We start from the raw sequence: 16,516 nt of genomic DNA on the forward strand, positions 1-16,516 counted from the left end.
GTTGAGTGTGAGCATGAAGCGACACGCACATCCTTAATATCACGATAACCGGCGCGAGATGAAGAGCGACGTCAGTGACAATTGTATGACAAGGATGTGTCCCCCAACATCGGTAGAGGAAGAAGTCATGGTGGCGTAATGGCAAAGGCATGCACCTTGTTTCTCATTTTTAAAGGTCTCCTCAAGGCATCAAAGGTCGGACAGACGTTTCAGGCACGGATTACAGGACCAGAGCTCACCATGCTTTTTGTGTGATCAAGAGGAGGATACGGTGGATCACATACTACTACAATGTGTGTTCGCAAGGCAACTTAATTTGGTTCCAGCGTTTCTCAAGGGTTAGGATCAATCTGGCTCTGCTGCCTCCGGTGCAGAGGGTTGAGGAGTGGTGGGCTTCGGCGCGGAAGCAAGTTCCTAAGGCACAACGAAATGTTTTTTACTCCCTCACCATGCTCATCTGTTGGTGCCTCTGAAAGCATCAAAACGAAATGGGAGCACCATAGATTTCATTTTTTCGGAGCTCCACCTTTGGCTAAGGCGGGAGCAAGTGAATTCCAACAATTAGGTGAGTTGCTTACGTGTGTTAGATTTGTTTTAGATTTGTTTAAGTTGTATCTAACACTAAAATATGTCTATATTCGTACCTAGACAAATCTAAGATAGGTAATATGGATCGAAAAGAATACATTACAAACGCTAGATTTTTTTTAGAGGTATTACAAATGCTAGATGTTTGACCATCTTAATCATCGGTTTTTGATCCACTGCCCCTAAAATGCCAAGTTAGGCATCTTCAACGCTGCCCCTCAAATCCCCTCATTCGTCTAAACCAGCTTGTTCGGGCGTATCTGGGCGTTTTCATATTTGGCATGATATGAGCTGAATATGAGGAGTGCCGATGAGTCCGGAAGTTTGGGCCGGCTACGAGAGTCCACTTGAGTGGCTTTTTTTTTGTTCGGGCACTAGCCGGACAGCCCGTTGGGACGTTTGGGCGGACATGGAGTCCAGTTGCAGATGCTCTCGCATCGTTCAAACCAAACAGGAAAAAAGAAAACAGGCTCAACCCGTCCCCTTTGCGACCTAGCTCCCGTCCGTGCGCCGTCTCCTCTCCTGTCCCCCTCCTCCGCCGCCGCGCTGCTGCTCAAGAGCTGCAAGATCGACGCCGCGGTCCAAGCACCCGACCCCGCGACTCCGCCCCGCCTCCGTGAACGCCGCCACGCCGAAGAAGAAAAAAGGGGAAGAAGAGGCCGACCCTCGCCGCCGGGCCAGCGGCATGAGGAGCTTCCCGGTGGCCGGCGGCCGCAGCGTCTCCCTCGCCCTCTTCTCCGACGTCTCCAACAGCCGGTGCGTCTCCTCCCCCCTCCTCCTCCTTCACCGCTGCTTCCGTGACCTCGCGAGTTAGTTGTACTGCTGGACAGAGTTCCTGCTTGTGTCACGATTACTGATGATGCTGGATGAACACGCAGGGAGCTCCTCGACCTGATGCAGTCGGGGAAGCTGGAGCCGGAGGCCGCTTTCATCAACGCGTCGCTGGTACTGTGCCGCACTCTCCTGTATATGCTAAATCACACCAATTGCTGCGATTGAGGATACCAATTAGTTTGGTCGATGCAATGTCAGGTGCCGGACGTGTTCCCGGTCCTCGCGGCGGCGCACAAGGCCCTGCTATCCAAGTCGAGGGAGTCGCTGACCACAAGGACCCTGCACTCGGAGCTCGTCTATAATTGCTCTGGCTCGAAGCATGTGAGTCACTCTAGCTGTTAATTTTTTCTTCTCTTTTCAGATAGTTGTTATTACTCCTTTTTGAGGGGAAGCGAATGATTACTCTGGATGTGCTTCATCTTACATTACATGATGATGGCCTTGTTCTAGCAGACTAGCACGGTGTGGTGATAGTTTGCTTGGTTTTGTGTTTTTTAGATAACAGAGTCCCTGAAGCGGTGCGGTATCGCTGATGACACGCAGTATATCCTCGCGGCTCGGTTTGATGCTTCAGATGAAGAGGTATAATTGTTCAGGACGCACCCCTTTTTCAGTCATGGTTTTGAACCTGTCGGTTTCTTGCTAATAACCCTGCTTGAATTGACTCTGAATCTTGCTGAACCTGTCAGTTTCTTGCTAATTGCCTGGGCTTGAGTACCGCAATTCCAAAGTTTTGAACTTTCTTGCCCTGACGGTTGTAGTGTAAAAACTGAAAAATCTTTCAAAACCTAGCTGAAACTTTCTTGCTTTGGACATCTAGTGTTAGTACTCTAATTATGGACCTCGAATCAAGAGCTTCTTGTGATGACTCAAGATTTCAGTAAATAACTTTTAAGCGTTTTATGTGCATCAGTCTGGTTCCTATTACCAATTATTGGGATATCTGAAGAAAAAAAGCATTATACGAAACCAAAATTCTCATGGCAAACTGATATCTTTGATTCCATATCTGGGTAAAAGAAAAATTGTGGGACCATCTTTGAGTTACTACTTACTACAAAATATGAAGTTCAAAACGAACAGTTTGAAATTCAAGTGTCTTCTTATAGATGTTTGATCATAATATACCAAAATCACCTATCCTAGTAATGTGCATAGCAGTGTGGAAGAACTGCAGAACATGCCTGGAAACATTTTCTGAAGAACCAATACTAAAGAACTGATGGAGCTCATCTCCCTCTCCTGCTCTATGCAGACCACTCTAAATGTGTCAGAAGCACTATGAGATTAATTGAACAAGCAGTGTTACTGTATATGGTGCTCTCGAAATAAAATGTTACTTTCAGCATGCACCCTCAGCTTCATACCATTTATATTCCTTATATACATCATTATCATTCTGAATGGAGGAATTCGAGCAACCATTGAGTGTGAAATGGTTACATCACAGATGAAAGCACTGGAAAAGCTTGTCAGCGGAACCGAGATTGATCTGTCGGAACTGGAGACAAGAGCAGACCAACCAAAGATTCTGAAGGTTTTTTAGCTGAACTTGACACTAGCCTTATGATTCTGAGTATCATAATTATTTTATTTTTCCTTTCCTTGACCCATTTTTTTCCCTACTGGCAGCAATACAAAATAACTCCCCAAGAACTATCAATATCTACGCTGCCAGAGGCAATCGTTTGCAGGATTGCTGCTCGAGACGCTCTCTGAGGTCTTAAAACGATAGCCAGGACGTTTTCCAGCTGTGTGTGTTGAATTATTGGGACGAACACCGCATCTGCCGCGCCTTTTGTCATGGTCAAAGCTCGTGGCAGCAGGGTGTTTCAACCCTGAACCTAGGAATTGCATTATGGTAACATTTAGTCCTGGATGCTGTAGCGACAACTGAATAATATGTATGGTCACAGGCACACAGCTTGAGTGTTTCTAAGATCACTCCATTAAGATTTCATGCAAGCAACCTTCAGTGATATTGCGATGTTGACTCGGATCTGTTGTTTCGGTGGCATTGCGGAACATGAGTAAAATCAGCGAAATATGTGTGGCCTGGGGCCATTGGTTTTATTTATGGCTTTATCATGAACATAATGATGTGGTACTACTGGGATGTTGTTGCCTCCATGTAATGGTTCACGTGTGTGTGTTCTGTCCAATGATGATGTTCGTGCAAGTTTGCCAGCATATCCTCAACGGTTTCTTTCAAAATTTACATGGATATCCTGCTCCCAAGGATCTGGTCATTGGCTTGGCTGTGTCAGTGTCACTTGGCTGTGGCTAATTCTTCAGCTAGGCAACAAGATCTGATCTCTGCAGTTGAATTCTTCCCACTAGCAGCTCGCCACACTTTCAGGCTTCTTTGTAGGCCATGGTAGCAGTTATTGTCAGTTAGTTTTTATTTTATACTATTATTAGTGGCTGCTTCATGTTTGCCAAAAAACCTCCTTGGAATATACCCAGCACAACAATCATAGACCACATGAATGGGTAAAAATGACTCAGATCTGAGCTCTCACTTGACCAATCGAATAAAAACAAATTGATGCATTATTGTACTAGCCTTGTAAGAGGGCTCACTTGACCAGCTAAATCCATTTTTACATGCAAGATTTGGACCTCGGATTCATGAAGGGATTGAGAGATAGCAAGCTTGAAGAAGGTCAACAATGAGGGAAGAACAGAGCTCGAAGGATAAGGTTCAATGGGAAAGAAGACCCCCTTTTATAGGAGGGGAAAAAATTCAACTGTTATGCTCAGCCCGCACACGAGCGGTACTACCGCGGGCTGCAGCGGGCGGTACTACCGCTCAAGCGAGCGGCACTACCGCTGGGGTCAGAGCACACGGGGGAGAGAAGGAGACCACGAGAGGAAGTGGCAGCGGTGGTAGCCGCCGTACTACCGCTTATGGGCTAAGCGGTACTACCGCCCTACTGCCGCTGCTACTGCCGCTCCTCGATCGAGTCTAAGTGGGGTCAACGATAGTATGCCAGCGGGACCACTGGTAGACTACTACTGAAACCCGACACGAGAAATGCAAGACCCAAATCGAGGCGGTAGTAGAGCGGTATTGGAGCGGTACTACCGCCTGTCGCTACAGGCGGTACTACCACCGCTACCGACCGCGGTACTACCGTAGGTGCAACAAGAAAGCTCCAAGCAAAGCAGATGCAACAAGAAAAACCAGAACTGCCATAACTTCTGCAAATGAGTTTCGAATTGAGCAAACTCAAGCTGGTTGGATAGATGACGATGAGTAGCATCCAAACAGCGACCGGGGAGGTATGCCTAACAAATAGAGGAGTGAAACCTCCAACAAAGAAGAATCGGCATAACCTCCAACATCGAAAACATCATAGAAGATGCATGTGAACTCTGTGTTCGATGAACTCGAGCTTGTCATGAAGATGACCAAAAGCTCCAAATCTCAGAAGGAGAAAAACCAAACAAGAACCAAGAAAGATGATGCAAGAATGCAATGGTTTGAGCTCTCTACGAATGATACGATCAAGCTACTCACTTGAGAGCCCCCCTTGATAATACGGCAATCGATCCTATAACCCAGTCTCCCAACTACTAGCATGAGTCCGGTAAAATAGAAAACCTATCAAAGGCAAACCTTTGCCTTGCGCATAATCCACTTGAGCTAGATGATGACGATCTTGTCCTCCTCAAGATGGATCACTTTTCTTGATTGATGAAGACTAGTTGATTGCTCCCCCATACTCCACTATGGGTGAGCCACTCTTTGGGCACATCTTCACAAGTCCATTGTCACCACAATGGACGACAAGCTTCAAGCATGATCTCTTCGTGATGCTCCACTTGAACTTGCACAACGCAAACTTGATGATGATCACCACTTGATGTCATCCTCTCCATGGGTTGTATGATATCTTCCTCTTGACGCGAGCCCATGGAAACAAACCTAACCCCACATAGAACTCTCACATAGACCATGGGTTAGTACACAAAAGCGTAATGCACAATGGTTACCATACCTTGGGATCACTTGACCCCTCTAGATACATCTTCTACGCTTTCTGATCAACTTGATTCACTCTTGACTTAGTCTTGATCAACCATGTATCATGACCAGTCTTTATATAATTCCTTCAAAAGCACCTTGATCAACACATAAACTCCTTGAAACCATCACATAGACTTCAGGAAATTCCTATTGACAAATCTTTCAAATATAACTCAAGGCAACCATTAGTCCATATAGATTGTCATCAATTACCAAAACCAAACATGGGAGCACCACATGTTCTTTCAATTGGCTCAACCGATCCCCGTGCGCACGATGTCAAAAAAAGAAAAAGGAAAAAACTCAAAGTATCCCCGCACGCACCAACAACCCTAGCTCCCTGCGACCGCGCCGTTTTCTCCCCTCCGCCGCCGCGCTGTTGCTACCCCCAACAGGTTGGCCCGTCGGCTCCGCCCTGCTAAAAGTGAAAGTGCCAACTAGAGTTTCAGTTTCTCCGCGCTAGTGGCGCGTTGGTGATATTCCTGGGTATTCCAGGGAATACCCAAGATTTAAGCCCAATTTTTTTAATACAATATATGTTTGTTGGCCGATGGTTTCGATCAGACCGATGGTTTGAGCTACAAAACATTTCAAAGTTTCGAGAATATTGGAGAATCTAGGATGATATCAATTTTTCCTCCTCTAATGCATGCATAGATGTGTAATGTAGGTTATCAGCTCTAATGTGTGTGAATTATCATGCTACCTACACGGGAGTTGTCGGGGGTGGGGTGGGGTGGGGTATGTTTTTAATAAAAAAATTCTCTTGGGTCTAAAGTTACCATGTTATTTTTACATATTTTATCATCTTTGGTGTGCGTAAATTATCATGCCATTTGCACATAGGTTATTGGGAGGAGGGGAAGATGTTTTCAACAACTCCCCCCCTTCCCGTGTCAAAGTTATCGTGATGTTTATACATAAATTATCAAGTCTGTGGTGTGTACATTACCACGCAATTTACACATAAGTTATCATGTATGTTGTTTACCAACTTTTTTCTCAAGTTAAAAGCTATCATGGTGTTTGTACATAGGTTACCGTCTATGTTGTTTCTAAATTTTCATACTATCTAGACAAAAGTGATCAGGCATATGTTTACAATAGTTTTTTTCCCCGGGTCAAAGGTTACCGCGGTGTTTGTACATAGTTTATCATCTTAGATGTGGTATAGTACCATGATATTTACATAGAAATTACCGGAAATATGTTTTCAAACAACTTTTCCATATTGGGTTATCATGTCTACGATGTGTTAGTCATCATGTTATTTGCATAGAAGTTACCGTGGTATGTCTCAACGACTCCCCCACCCCCACCCCCGCCGACAAAGTTATCAGGACCAAGGTACATAAGTTATCAGGTCTGCATGTATGAGTTATCATGTTATTTGAATAGAAGTTACCGTGGTATGTTTCAACCCCACCCTCGCCATCCTTTGGTGCACACTAACCGATGAAGCTCAACCCTCTCTCGAACTGAGCTATTTCCGCTTTTTCGAACAAAAAGTTCGAGTAGTTCAGTGAAAAAACGGTCAAGCTTTCTTCCATCCTTCCTAGCTCCTCGAGCTTGCACCCGCTCGACGCCTTTTTCATTGTTCGTTCTGAGGTGGATTCGAACCACTCTCTCCGTTTGGATTTCGAGTCCAAAAGGCCCGGCGAAAGAGGATTTTCAGTCCTATGCCCGCTGCCAGCCAGAACGGGATTTTTCCACTTCACACCCACACAATCGAGATTTGATGAAATAGCTACGTTTTTTTCTTATTTGATTCGGATACTGTCAATCTACTGTCCATCTTTCTCTTTAGTTTTCTCCTTTCTTTCTCCTCAACCTATCTCCATTGGATGGACTTACGAAAGAATACTATCTAATCTCCCCATCGCGGTTAGGATCCCATGAACCAGGAGCGCCAGCACCGGTTCCTCGATCTTCCTACTGGAGGCATGGTCATGGCTTTCATTCATTCATTTCATTCTTTGTTCTGTTGTGGAATCGAACCACTCAAAGGATTTAGAGTCCTTTTACCAACCAGTCAGAACCAATATTTCTCTGTTATATTCTGTTTTTTCTTTGTCAGCTAGCATAATTTGGATTTCGAGTCCAATGCGCTAACGCTTTCTTTAGTTTTCTTGCTTGATTTTTATACGATTTTTTGAGCAACTAGCGCGAAAGCAGTTGCGCGTTAGCGCATCCGTTTTCTTGCTATTTCTCCGGGCTTTGACCATAAGTTTTCAGGGCCGGGGTACATAAGTAATTAGGTCTGCGAAGTGTGAGTTACCGTGTTATTCACACAACAAAAGTTACCGAAGGGATATTTCACCCCGGGCTCCAGGCGGTAAAGTTACCATGATTGAGGTAGATAAATTATCAGGTCTGCGATGTCTGAATTGTTATGCTATCCACAGAAAACTTTAGAGGGGGGGGGGGGGGGGGGGGTTATATTTCATCAACTCCCCCTCCCACCTCACCAAAAGTTAACATGGTGTCACCAACTCAAGATGAGTTGGTAAAATATCTACTTAAGTGTGGAAAAAACCGGTAACTAAATTAACTTGTTTTTATGCAAACGTGGTACAGGAGACGGGTTAAATAGCCTATTTACTTTCATTCCTTCAAGAAAAGGGAACGTGCTAGTTAAGTTGGCTCATAAGAGGTGCGAGGTTCGAATCCTGCTGTTCACACTAGGAAAACTGTGGTGGGCCGCGAGATGCGGATCGTGCGGCAATGACGGCGTACGCGCCTGTTGCAGAATTCCTGCCGTATGGATTTTAGCTTTCTCGATTTTTTTATTACAATATATGTTTGTTGGCCCAGCCCAAACTGAGGACAAAGCAGGCACGCAGCGAACCAGACAGACGACCGAGCGGTCTGGTTACACGCGCGGACGAGGAGCCGAGCGGGCGAGCACCTCTCCCAGTTTCCCTCCCCTCCCAGACCTAGCGGCGCCGCGTGGGCGGCGGCGATTCCAAGTCCGGCCGGCCCTCGGCCTCTGGCTCCGGCGCTCCGCCCCTCCCCTCCGCCAACTGGACAGCTCTCCCTCCCCTCCCCTCCCCTCCGCGCGGGCGGCGGCGATTCCAAGTCCGGCCGGCCCTCTCCTCCCCTCGGCCTCCCCTGCTGACTCCCTCCACCGCTGACCGTCTCCTCCAGCACAGCTCCACCAAGGTATTTTTTAGCCTTTTGCCCTCTGTTTTTTTTAAGAATCTGAAGATTTGTTTGTAAACTGAGATTGAAGTAAATGGACATTGAAGTTTGAATAAGAAGGATGTTTATGTGATGGATTTGATGCCACACTGCCACTGATTTCTACTTTGTTTATGTGATTGTAATGTACTACTCCCTCCGTTCCTAAATATAAGTCTCTTTAGACATTTCAAATGGACTACAACATACAGATGTATGTAGACATATTTTAAAGTGTAGATTCACTCATTTTGCTCCGTATGTAGTCACTTGTTGGAATCTCTAGAAAGACTTATATTTGGGAACGGAGGGAGTAGATGAAGAAGAAGGATGTTAGCCTGTTTGAATTGTGGGATAAATCTTACTTGCATTGCAACTTCAGGAGTTGGATGCAAGATTTGATGAGTTAAAACTGAACTACTTACTTACATGGCAGCATCTAGTCCCACGTGATTCATTTGCTGCTTATGATCAAGACAAGTTAGTTAGGCTTGCTAGAAAGTTTTATGCTAAGGATTTCACAAACGATGAATTGTCAACACTTCCATGGCCCATTATGTTGCCACAATGATATTTTGCTACTATTATTATACGCATGGTCATTGATATTGCCTAATTGCCATCTTATTGCACATTTGTTGTTCTATTATTTTGCTTTGGCCAAATTTTTTTTTTGATAAGAATACCCAGGAGCAAATTCCTGGCTCCACCACCCTGCAGGTCACCGTCCAGGCGGACACCTCCGCGCACGCAGCCGTGCCGCTCGCGCGCCGCCCTACAGAGGAAGAGTAGGCTCGTCGCCGGCGGGCGGCATGAAGAGCTTCCCCGTGGCCGGCGGCCGTAGCGTCTCCCTCGCCCTCTTCTCCGATGTCTCCAACAGCCAGTACGTCTTCTCCCCCCTCTTCCTTCACCTTCTTCTTCTGTGACCCCGAAAGTTGTACGGCTGGACAGAGCTCACGGTTACTGATGATGCCGGATGAATGCAGGGAGCTCCTCGACCTGATGCAGTCGGGGAAGCTGGAGCCAGAGGCCGCTTTTATCAATGCATCGCTGGTACTGTACCACACTCTACCATTCTTTTGATGCTAAATCCCCAATCGCTGCAAGTAAGGATACCAATTAGTCAAGTCGATGCAATGTCAGGTGCCGGATGTGTTCCCGGTTCTTGCGGCAGCGCACAAGGCGCTGCTCTCGAAGTCGAGGGAGTCGCTGACTACGAGGACCCTGCACTCCGAGCTCGTCTACAACTACTCTGGTTCGAAGCATGTGAGTTACTCTAGCTGTTATTTTTTCTTCTCTGTTCAGAGAACTAGTTTTATTACTCTGGATGTACTTAGCATTACATGGTGATGACATTATTCTAGCACGGTGCGGTGACAGTTTGCTTGGTTTTGTGTTTTTAGATATCAGAGTCCCTGAAGCGATGCGGTATCGCTGATGACACACAGTATATCCTCGCAGCTCGGTTTGATGCTTCAGATGAAGAGGTATGATGCACCCCTTGCTCAGTCATGGTTTTGAACCTGTCAGTTTCTTGCTAGTAACCTTGCTTGAATTGACATTGAATCTCGCTGAACCTGTCAGTTTCTTGCTAATTGCCTGAGCTTGAGTACCACACACCTGAAGTTCTGAACTTTCCTGCACTGACGGTTGTAGTGTAAAAACTGAAAGAAAAATAAATCAAAACCTAGCTGAAACTTTCTTGCTTTGGACACCTACTGTTAGTACTCTTAAGTATGGGGCCTTGAGTTAAGAGCTTCTTGTAATTGTAATGACTCAAGATTTCAGTAAATAACTTGGAAGTGTTTTATGTGCGTCACAGTCTGGTTCCTATTACCACTTATTGGGATATCTGAAAAAAAAACATTATATGAAACCAAAAGTATACTGATATCTTTGACTCCATATCTGGGTAAAAAGAAATTGCGAGGCCATCTCTGAGTTACTACAAAACATGAAGTTCAAAAGGAACATTTGGAAATGCAAGTGTCTTCTCATAGATGTTTGTTCGTAATATACCAAAATCACCTATCCTAGTAATGTGCATAGCAGTGAGAAAGAACTACCCCCCCCCCCCCCCCCCCACATAAAGGCCGACTTGGGCGGCGACCAGATCCGCCTGGCCTCAGCCCCCCTTCCCCTCGCAACACCCCACAACTATTTGTGTCTTTTGTGGTGATTGTCTTTTTAGTCTGCTAGCTAGGCCCTGCCTTATGTTGGGCGTTCTGTTCTTCTCATCTTCTTGTAACCTTGTTACTTGTATGGTTTTCGGCCCGGTTTCCCTTATAAACGGGTCAACTTGTTTAGGTTTTCGATCCGGTTTCCCTTATAAACTGGATCACTCTCCTGGCATAATGGCCACTTTGAGTAATATATTCAGGTGGAGGGACTCCTCTCCCGGTGATTCTCAAAAAAAAAAAAGTGTGGAAGAACTTCAGAACATGCCTGACAAACATTTTCTAAAGAACTGATGGGGCACATCTCCCTCTCCTGCTCAATGCAGACCACTCTAAATGTGTCACAAGTACTATGAGATGAACCGAACAAGTAATCTTACTGTATGTGCTGTGAGTCATTATCATTCTGAATGGAGGAATTCGAAACAACCATTAAGTGTAAAATCGTTACATCGTAGATGAAAGCACTGGAAAAGCTCATCAGCGGAACCGAGATTGATCTATCGGAATTGGAGTCAAGAGCAAACCAACCAAAGATTCTGAAGGTTTTTTAGTTCAACTTGACACTAGCTATATGATTCTGGGTATCATAATTATTTTACTTTTCATTTCCTTGACTGAATTTCCTTTTTCGTACTGGCAGCAATACAAAATAACTCCACAGGAACTATCAATATCTACACTGCCAGATGCAATCGTTTGCAGGATTGCTGCTCGAGACGCCCTCTGAGGTCTTAAACGATGGCCAGGATGCTTTCCAGCTGTGCGTGTCGAATTCTTTGGACGAACACTGCATCTGTTGCGCACTTGCGCCTCCAGTTGATGGTCAAGCTCGCGGCAGGACGTTTCAAGCCTGAGTTTAGGAATTGCATTACGATAGGCATGTAGTGTTGGATGCTGTAGCAACAATTGAATATTTGTATGGTGACAGGCTCTAAGATCACTTCGTCAAGATTTTAGGCAGGCCACCTGCAGAGATATTGCGATGTTGATTCAGAACAGTTGTTTCAGTGGTAGGACCGATAATCAGATAGGGCAAGGCACTATTGGTTGGACCGTTTGCTCCGCCCTAGGGTTTGGAGAAACCCTGCCGCCACTAAGGCGCTTGCGAGCAAACCTAACAGTTCGCCACCGGCTGTTTTGCACTGTATGTGTGGATACCTCAGTGGCGTATGTTAGGATGAATCGTCTGTGGGATTGATCAAGGAGGAGCCTGTACGACGACGTGTTCTACAGCTGCATCGTTGAGCGCCATCAACTCTACTTCCTCTACGGGTCGGCGCATTGAGTGGTAATCCTATTCCTGTGATCTCCTTCCTGCAACATGTTCCTGGGTGTGCAGCAGAAATTTTTGGTCTTCCACGAATGGGTGGGTTTGCGTTAGACATTTGTGTTAGACTATACGTGTACAGCCTGTGTATATGTCAAGGGTGTACGCGTCGTGTGTGTGCGCGCGTGGGTAGCGCACGATGGTGGTAGTGGCACACAATCTCCCTCTCGGGCGTGGTCTCTCTAACTGTATATATAGCCCGGCCAATGAGCCTAATGGAGTGTCTGTTGATTCCCTAACCATCCTTCTCCTACCTTCTCACTATCATGGCATCAGATGCTTCTGACTGGATCAACCCCTTTGCTCCGGTCCCCGATCCTTCTTCCGCTGCTCCTGGCGACGCCTCCGCGCTGGCCGCCGCGACCACCGACGCTTCTGCGTCTGCCGTCACCCGGCAACTACTCGCAGTGGCGCCGCCTTTTCGACACGGCGATCGGCATGTTCGGTCTCCGCGACCACGTCGATGCCGAGGCCTTGCCGCGCTTCGACGACCCCGAGTGGGCGATGGCGAATCACACCGTTGTCTACTGGCTCAACACAACCGTCTCCCCCGAGCTCTTGGACGCCGTCATGCAGTAAGAGGACATCACCCTCACTGTGTGGATGGCGATCGACGCTATCTTCCGGGACAACCAGCTCGCTCGGGCCGTCTACATCGACGCCGAGTACCACGCCGTCGTGCAGGGCGATATGACCATCATGCAGTACTGCACCAAGCTCAAGACTTACGCCGATCAGCTGCGTGATCTGGGGCAGCCCGTGCCGGAGCCACAGCAGGTTTTCCACATCCTGCGCGGGCTCGGGCGGCAGTTCCACGGCACCACCCCCCACATTACCTCGCACACGCCGCTCTCCTCATTCCTCTAGGCGCGCTCCTTCCTCCTGCTCGAGGAACACCGCGCTGATCAGGCCACGCGCATCCAGGGCGCCCACACGCTCGTCACCCGACGTGGCGTCGCCGCACCCTCTCTGGTCGCGCTCCCGCCCCCTGCTTCGCCCGCCACGCCCGATGGCTCTTCCACACGCGGCCGTGGGCGCCAGCGTCGCCGTGGACGTGGACGTGGCCACAGCCATAATGGAGGGCCATCTGCCGCCCCCTCACCGCCGCGTCTCCCTGGGCTTTCTGCTCCGGCGCCTGGCGCCAACTCATGGACTGGCCTGGTGCAGGCCTGGCCCGTTCCTTGGCGCGCCCCCGGCTCTGGTGTGCTCGGTCCACGCCCTGACACGCCTCCTCAACAGGCCATGTACGCCGCTCCCTCCGCGCCTACGGCTACGGCGGCTACGGGCCTCCGCCGGGTTACGGGCCCTTGCCGTACTACGATGTGCCTCCCGCCGCCACGCACCCGTCTGCGTAGCCGCTCGACATGACATCCCTCCAGGCGGCGTTGCACAGCGGCACGGCTAGCCCCTCCTCGTCAGGCAGCTCCTCCGACTGGTACCTCGACTCGGGCGCGGCCTCCCACATGTCCAACAACACCGGTACTCTCCACTCCGTTCATCCCTCCTCTCCCTCGCATATCATCGTTGGTAGCGGTGAGCATCTCCCGATTACTCACGTTGGTACTGGTTCTCTTATCTCTAGTACCTCACCAATTCAGCTCCGTAACGTGCTTGTCTCTCCCTCTTTAATCAAAAACCTTCTTTCTGTTTGTCAGCTATGTCGTGACAATCCAGTTTCTGTAGAGTTTAACTTGTTTGGATTTTCTGTCAAGGGCATCCGAACCAGAACGGTGATCCTCCGCTGTGATTCCGCCGGCGATTTGTATCAGGTGGGGCCTGCGCCGTCGCTGCTTTCGCGCCCTTTCGCCGGTGTGGCCACTGTCGAGCTACTGCACCAGCGCCTTGGGCACCCGGGGGCGGCCGCCGTTCAGCAGATCGCCTCCCACCTCTGCTTCAGTTTCAGCAAGTCGTCGCCGCATCACTGCCGAGCCTGTCGATTAGGCAAACATGCGCGTTTACCCTTTCAGTCTTCAGATAGCCGTACGCATTTTCCCTTTCAGCTGCTCCACTTAGATGTATGGACTTCTCCCTTTACCAGCATTTCCGGTTATCGGTTTTACCTTGTGATCCTTGATGACTACACTCGTTATGTATGGACGTCTCCCCTCAAAAACAAATCTGATGTACTTCCCATATAGCGTGAATTTTATGCATATGTCCGCACACAGTTTCAGTTTCCTGTCTTTTCGCTTCAGACGGACAACGGCCGCGAGTTCGATAGTGCTTCAGTGCGCTCTCTCCTATCTGCTCATGGCTCTGTTCTTCATCTTTTCTGTCCTTATACTAGCCAATAGAACGGGAAGACGGAACGCATCCTAGGTACCCTCAACGAAAGCGTTCGCGCCCTTCTGCTTCACGCGTCCATGCCGCCGGGTTCTGGGCTGAAGCTATGAACACCGCCACCTACCTGCTGAATCGGCGTCCTTGCCACTCCAGTGCACCTCGCTCACCGTACGAACTCCTGCTTGGCGTCGACCCCGATTACAGCCTCCTGTGCGTCTTTGGCTGCCTCTGCTACCCCAACGTCGCCGCCACAGCTCGCCACAAGGTCGATGCCCGCTTTGTTGCGTGCGTCTTCCTCGGCTATCCATCTGACTACCACGGGTCTCGGTGCTTCGATCCCGCCTCGCGGCGCGTCTTGACCTCGCACCATGTCCTCTTTCATGAGCATGACTTCCCCTTCGCTCGCTCCGCCGCCCCCGCCACCGTGCTGCCTCCGCCGCCGGCGCCGTCTGCTGCGCCACTGATCCTGCAGGTACCAGCTCCGCGCTCCGTCATCGCGCCGTCTTTCGCGCCTCAGAGCGGTTCAACTGCGACCGCCCGATCGTCATCCAGTGGCTCCACGTCCGCACGTTCCACTGCCCGTTCTCCTATTTCAAATGGGGGCGTTGGATCCACGATCGACGGCTTCGGCTCGTGCGCGCCATCTGCTACTTCAAACTCCACCGCTTCCCCGTCCTCAGGCGCCCGCGGTGCTTCCTCGCCACCTCCTCCTCCTCCTAATGCACTTCCTCCATTGGCTGTGGCCTCTCCGCGCGCTGGATGGTCACGCCGCAGACTGGGGTCTTCTGGCCCAACCCGTGCTACTACGACGCCGCCACTTCCTCGACCAGCACGTCGATCTCTCCGCTGCCCAGCTCTGTTCGTGTCGCTGTGCGTGACCCGAACTGGCTAGCGGCGATGCGCGAAGAGTTCGCCGCCCTCGTCAGCAACCGCACCTGGGAACTGGTGCAGCGCCCCCCGCACCAATCTAATCATTGGCAAATGGGTGTTCAAGCACAAGATGCGCGCTGACGGTACCCTCGAGCGCTACAAGGCTAGGTGGGTCGTGCGTGGGTTCCGGCAGCGCGCCGGGGTCGACTACGGCGAGACCTTCTTCCCCGTGGTGAAGCCGGCGACCATCCGCACGGTTCTCATTGTCGCCGCCTCCCGCCACTGGCCCGTGCATCAGCTTGATGTGAAGAACGCCTTCCTGCACGACACTCTTGAGGAGGAGGTGTACTGCCACCAGCCCGCCGGCTTCGTCGACGACACCAAGCCCGAGCACGTCTGTCGCTTGGCCAAGTCCCTCTACAGCCTCAAGCAGGCGCTGCGCGCCTGGTTTCTGCGCTTCGCCGGCTTCCTCAAGACGCTCGGCTTCGCCGGGACTCGCTCCGACTCGTCCCTGTTCGTCTACATGCACGGCACCGAGATGACATTTCTCCTGTTGTATGTGGACGACATCGTCCTCACCGCATCTACTACCGCACTTCTACAACGCACCGTCCATCGTCTCACTGGCGAGTTCGCCATGAAGGACCTCGGCCCGCTCCATTTCTTCCTCGGCATTCAGGTCCAGCGCACTCCTACCGGATTCTTCCTCTGCCAACAACAGTACACCGAGGATGTGCTCGATCGTGCGGGCATGGACGCTTGCAAACCTTCATCGACCCCGATTGACACGAAGGGCAAGCTCCCGCAGGCCGACGACCCGCGCGTTGATGACCCCTCCGCCTACCACAGCATTGCCGGGGCGCTGCAATACCTCACCATCACTCGGCCCGAGCTGGCCTACGCAGTACAACAGATCTGCTTGCACATGCACGACCCGTGCGACTGCCATCAGAACTTGGTCAAGCGTGTGCTTCGCTATGTTCGCGGCACGCCTTCCCTCGGCCTGCACCTCCGCGCCTCGTCGACCTTGGATCTCCGTGCCTTCACCGACGCTGACTGGGCCGGGTGCCCTGACACCAGGCGCTCGACGTCCGGCTTCTACATCTACCTCGGCGACACCCTCGTCTCCTGGTCCTCGAAGCGACAAGTTGTCGTCTCCCGCTCCAGCGCCGAGGCGGAGTACCACGGCGTTGCGAACGCTGTGGCTGAGTGCGTCTGGCT

General features: G+C 49.8%; 2 protein-coding genes across 3 annotated transcripts; both read left to right on the forward strand.

Moving 5' to 3' along the window:
• Positions 1-868: 868 nt before the first annotated feature.
• LOC123076996 (EKC/KEOPS complex subunit TPRKB) lies at positions 869-3,516 on the forward strand. Its single transcript, XM_044499170.1, has 6 exons — positions 869-1,344; positions 1,467-1,533; positions 1,621-1,743; positions 1,921-2,004; positions 2,873-2,959; positions 3,055-3,516. Exons 1-6 carry the CDS (start codon positions 1,274-1,276, stop codon positions 3,139-3,141), a joined length of 519 nt encoding a protein of 172 aa, XP_044355105.1. The 5' UTR covers positions 869-1,273; the 3' UTR covers positions 3,142-3,516.
• A 4,764-nt stretch (positions 3,517-8,280) lies between these two features.
• LOC123076997 (EKC/KEOPS complex subunit TPRKB) lies at positions 8,281-11,873 on the forward strand. Of its 2 annotated transcripts, none has more exons than XM_044499171.1 (7): positions 8,281-8,617; positions 9,326-9,518; positions 9,622-9,688; positions 9,779-9,901; positions 10,039-10,122; positions 11,271-11,357; positions 11,456-11,873. In XM_044499171.1, the coding sequence occupies exons 2-7, from the start codon at positions 9,448-9,450 to the stop codon at positions 11,540-11,542; spliced, it is 519 nt and encodes a 172-aa protein (XP_044355106.1). In that variant the 5' UTR covers positions 8,281-8,617; positions 9,326-9,447; the 3' UTR covers positions 11,543-11,873. The 2 variants fall into 2 exon arrangements, with proteins under 2 accessions (XP_044355106.1, XP_044355107.1); XM_044499172.1 differs by having other exon boundaries at positions 9,356-9,518.
• The last annotated feature ends 4,643 nt before the right edge of the window (positions 11,874-16,516 follow it).

The sequence above is a fragment of the Triticum aestivum genome, chromosome 3D, assembly GCF_018294505.1.
Source record: "Triticum aestivum cultivar Chinese Spring chromosome 3D, IWGSC CS RefSeq v2.1, whole genome shotgun sequence".
NCBI lineage: Eukaryota > Viridiplantae > Streptophyta > Magnoliopsida > Poales > Poaceae > Triticum > Triticum aestivum.